At 54.8% G+C, this 3,598-nt stretch overlaps 1 protein-coding gene across 1 annotated transcript in view; it reads left to right on the top strand.

The window, feature by feature from the left end:
* Abcc3 (ATP binding cassette subfamily C member 3) overlaps positions 1-3,598 on the top strand; it is a 53,464-nt gene that overhangs the window by 20,329 nt on the left and 29,537 nt on the right. Inside the window, exons 5-8 of the mRNA XM_005350553.2 lie at positions 259-384; positions 660-721; positions 1,370-1,495; positions 2,659-2,847. Coding sequence (XP_005350610.1) covers positions 259-384; positions 660-721; positions 1,370-1,495; positions 2,659-2,847 — 503 coding nt within the window. The remainder of the gene's footprint in view (positions 1-258; positions 385-659; positions 722-1,369; positions 1,496-2,658; positions 2,848-3,598) is intronic.

The raw sequence follows: 3,598 nt of genomic DNA, 5'->3' as shown, positions 1-3,598 counted from the left end.
AGGACGGAGCCCTGACAGTCAGGTGGCCCCCATCTCCCTCTCTCAGGAGGGTACAGGCAAGGAGTCAGCTGCTGATTTGTATGTCAGCACAATGCCTGGCTCAAGGCAGGTCCTCACCATGTCCCCACCCCCGACATCACAACACTTCCCCGCCACTCAGCATCCTAGGGTGCTCCAGAGGAACCTGACACCCCAGGATGTTACACTGCAGGCAAGCCTTCCCAAAGGCTTTTGTGGTCCCTCTCCCTCTCCCCCCAGGGTAAGATCTTGGATCCCTTACGCTTCACCACTTTCTACATCTACTTCGCCCTGGTGCTCTGCGCCCTCATCCTGTCCTGCTTCAAGGATAAGCCGCCATTGTTCTCCACAGAGAACATTGACCCTGTGAGTTTGCCTGCCGTTGGGGGGTGAGAGGGCTTCACAGTTTGTACCTCAGACCAAAGGATACCAGCAATCCCATCCCCCACCCCCGCATCTCACCCACAGTGGGGATGCCACTTCCACAGCAGCAGCCCCATCCCCCCCATCTCACCCACAGTGGGGGATGCCACTTCCACAGCTTGTGAACAGGCTGAGAACATGGAGGGTCTCCCTGCCTCTCCTGGGTGTTGAGATGCTGGGCAACACTCCTGATCCTTTTGTCCCCTCCTCTCTCCTAGAATCCTTGCCCAGAGGCCAGTGCTGGCTTTCTCTCCCGCCTGTCTTTCTGGTGGTTCACAAAGTGAGTTCTTGCTCTAGCTTAGAACCCAGGAGGGAGAAGTGAACTCCAGGAATCAGCCAACTGATTCCCCTCACTGCCACCCCAATAACTGGATGCGCAGACCAGGGTGGGCGAAACTGGCTATTTGGGCTGGGGGTTGAGTGTGGCCGCTGAGCCTGAAGGGGTCTAGCTCCCATCCCTACAGGCCATCCCTTCATCTGGCAGGCCACAGGGACAGGCACAGCAGCCTGGAAGGAAACCATAATTAGCTCTGAGCGCTTCCATTTGGGATAAGCTTCCAGCTTGTCATCTCTTTGGCTGCCCCTCAGAGTCGCTTGAGCAGGATAATTGTGTCTGTGACCTGGGTGACAATTCATTAACCGCACACACCTGAGGCTGGCCTGAACCCCTCCCGCCTTGTACACATACACTCAGGCCTGGCCAGTGTGGGTTTCATCACCAGGGCCTTAGACAGATAGAACATATGGGGACATATAGGACAGAGGCAGAGAGAGGCGCAAGTCAGGAGGGAGGAGGCAGCTCGCTACCTGTAACATGTTCACTATGGCAGTGACCTTGGGTACTGCAATTTAGAGGGAGCTCCCTCGACCTTAGGCACTAGTCTTCTAAATTCTGACCCTGTGTGGGGATTCCTCCTCCCTCCTCTAGGCTGGCCATCCTTGGCTACCGCCGTCCTCTGGAGGAGAGCGACCTCTGGACTCTGAATGAGGAGGACTGCTCTCACAAGTTGGTCCAGCGGCTGTTGGAAGAATGGCAAAAGCAGCAAGCAGCAAGGTGAGGCCTCCCTGTGCTATAGGTCTCCAGTTTAACTTCTCAGTGCTCTGACCCTCTGCTCCCCAGTCCCTTTGGTGTTGCTCAAACATCTGGGACGCATAGCAGGAGTGGGGAGAACAGCAAGCAGAGGGGATGTCTCGGCAGCCTTAGGATGCTGCAGCTGGGAGCAAGGCCTGGGTGGGATCCATCCCCCCAGGTTTGGCTGAGGACAAGAGGATGCTGATGCTTGGGTACCATTCAGTGTATCCTAGGCACAGCTCTTAGCATATAGAGTACCTCATTCACTTTCTCAGCAGCCAAACAGTGTTCGTGCTATGGTTCCCTTGATTCGGAGAGGGCACTGAAGCTTAGAGATTTAAAGATACAGCCAAGGTCTCCCCACTGATGCTGACAGAGCAATAATCCACACCCAACTGGTCCAGAGGCCCTAATCACATCTCTGTTCTACTGTGTCTGATTTTAATCAGAAATTGTAAGGGTTTTCCTAGTGAGGGTGGGGCCAGTCCTCTCAGTACAGCCTCTCTTGTCTGGAGACAGCCTGGATGAGCCAGCCGGAGGCTGAGGGCCTTTGACTTGGCAGCCTCCCAGCCAGGACCCATAGCCAAGACCTTTTCCCTCTTGCCCACAACCCAGTGTATTGAAGTCAATGCTTGGTCAGCCCAGAGTAACTGGTGGTCTTTAGCTGTTGGTGGAACAAGGAAAGGGCTTGGATAGCAGTATTGTGGCTTCCTTGCCATGGAGCATCTGGAGAGGCCCTCTGGAACCCCCAGTTGCCTGCTGTACTCCCTCTCTGTTCCCCCAACACCATCTCTATCCCCTCCCTGTTCAGCTGCTCAAGCCTAAGCCTTCTGATGTACCTGGTCTGATCTCTCCTGTCTTAGTGTCCTTGCGAAAGCCAGGTCTGGGAGGCAGGAAGAAAGCCAGAGACTTCTCTGAGCTGGGTACCCAGTGCTTTCGGCAAGCACCCCTGGCACCTGGAGACAGTCGTCTGGGGAATTGTGTTGTCTAGTCCCCTTCCAGTTCTGAAAGCCAAGAAAAGGCTACTGCCGCCTCCTCTTCTTCATCTTCCTCCTCATCTTTTCCTTCTCCCTGCCTCGCCTAGACTGGCAGGCTCCTAGCCTCCTGGAACCATTTCCACCCACTGTTGTTTATTCCCCAAACAGGCCCCAGGCTGCAGCGGTTGAGCAGAAGATCCCTGGAGAGGATGAAGTCCTACTGAAGGCCCGACCCAAGTCCCAGAAGCCCTCCTTTCTGTGGGCTCTGGTGAGAACCTTCACCTCCAGCCTGCTCATGGGTGTGGGCTTCAAGCTGATCCAGGACCTGCTCTCCTTCATCAACCCGCAGCTGCTCAGGTCTCACTATGCTCCCTCTTGCCGCGGCCCTCTCCTGGGCGGAGGAGGGGTGGCTGGCTTCCCTAGAGCAGGAACCAAAGAGGTTTCTCTGCTTTCTGGGTGACCCTTGGCCCATGGTATTGACTCTGTACCTCGATTTCCCACTCCACGTAATCTACACATATCATGTGCCAGTCAGGAGGAAGTGTCCCCCTTGAACCTTGTTCAGGAGTCCTCTGGGGAAGTTCTTGCATTTCCCTTTCTACAAATACAAAGGCAGACACGCAGGTGAAGCACACAGTTGGTATGGCAAGGCAGATGTGAGTCCGGGGCTCTCAAGTCCAACCATAGAGCTCTTTCCACTTCTGCCAGCCTCTGCCATCTGTCACAGGAGAGGTTTGGACTGGAGGGAGCTCTCTCCGATGACAGGGTGAGCCCTGCATCGATTCCCCTCTTTGCGCCGCACATCCATTAATTCAACTAATATTCCTAGATTTGCAAATTAATGAAGGTAGTTTTAGGGTTTTGTGGAAGAAGCCGAAGGTAATTCAGGAAGATTACAGTAAGTCACAGGGCCTGAGAAAAGCCTGGGGAGTCCAGGAAGTCAGCCTGCCAGCTTAGAGAACAAGTGCTGGCTCAAAAGGTTATCAAAAGAAACAAGTAAGAGAAGGAGGAGGGAGCCGGGCGATGGTGGCGCACGCCTTTAATCCCAGCACTCGGGAGGCAGAGGCAGGCGGATCTCTGTGAGTTCGAGACCAGCCTGGTCTACAGA

The sequence above is a fragment of the Microtus ochrogaster genome, chromosome 7 (genome assembly GCF_000317375.1).
Source record: "Microtus ochrogaster isolate Prairie Vole_2 chromosome 7, MicOch1.0, whole genome shotgun sequence".
Lineage (NCBI taxonomy): Eukaryota > Metazoa > Chordata > Mammalia > Rodentia > Cricetidae > Microtus > Microtus ochrogaster.
This window is presented reverse-complemented; position numbering and strand designations above follow the sequence as displayed.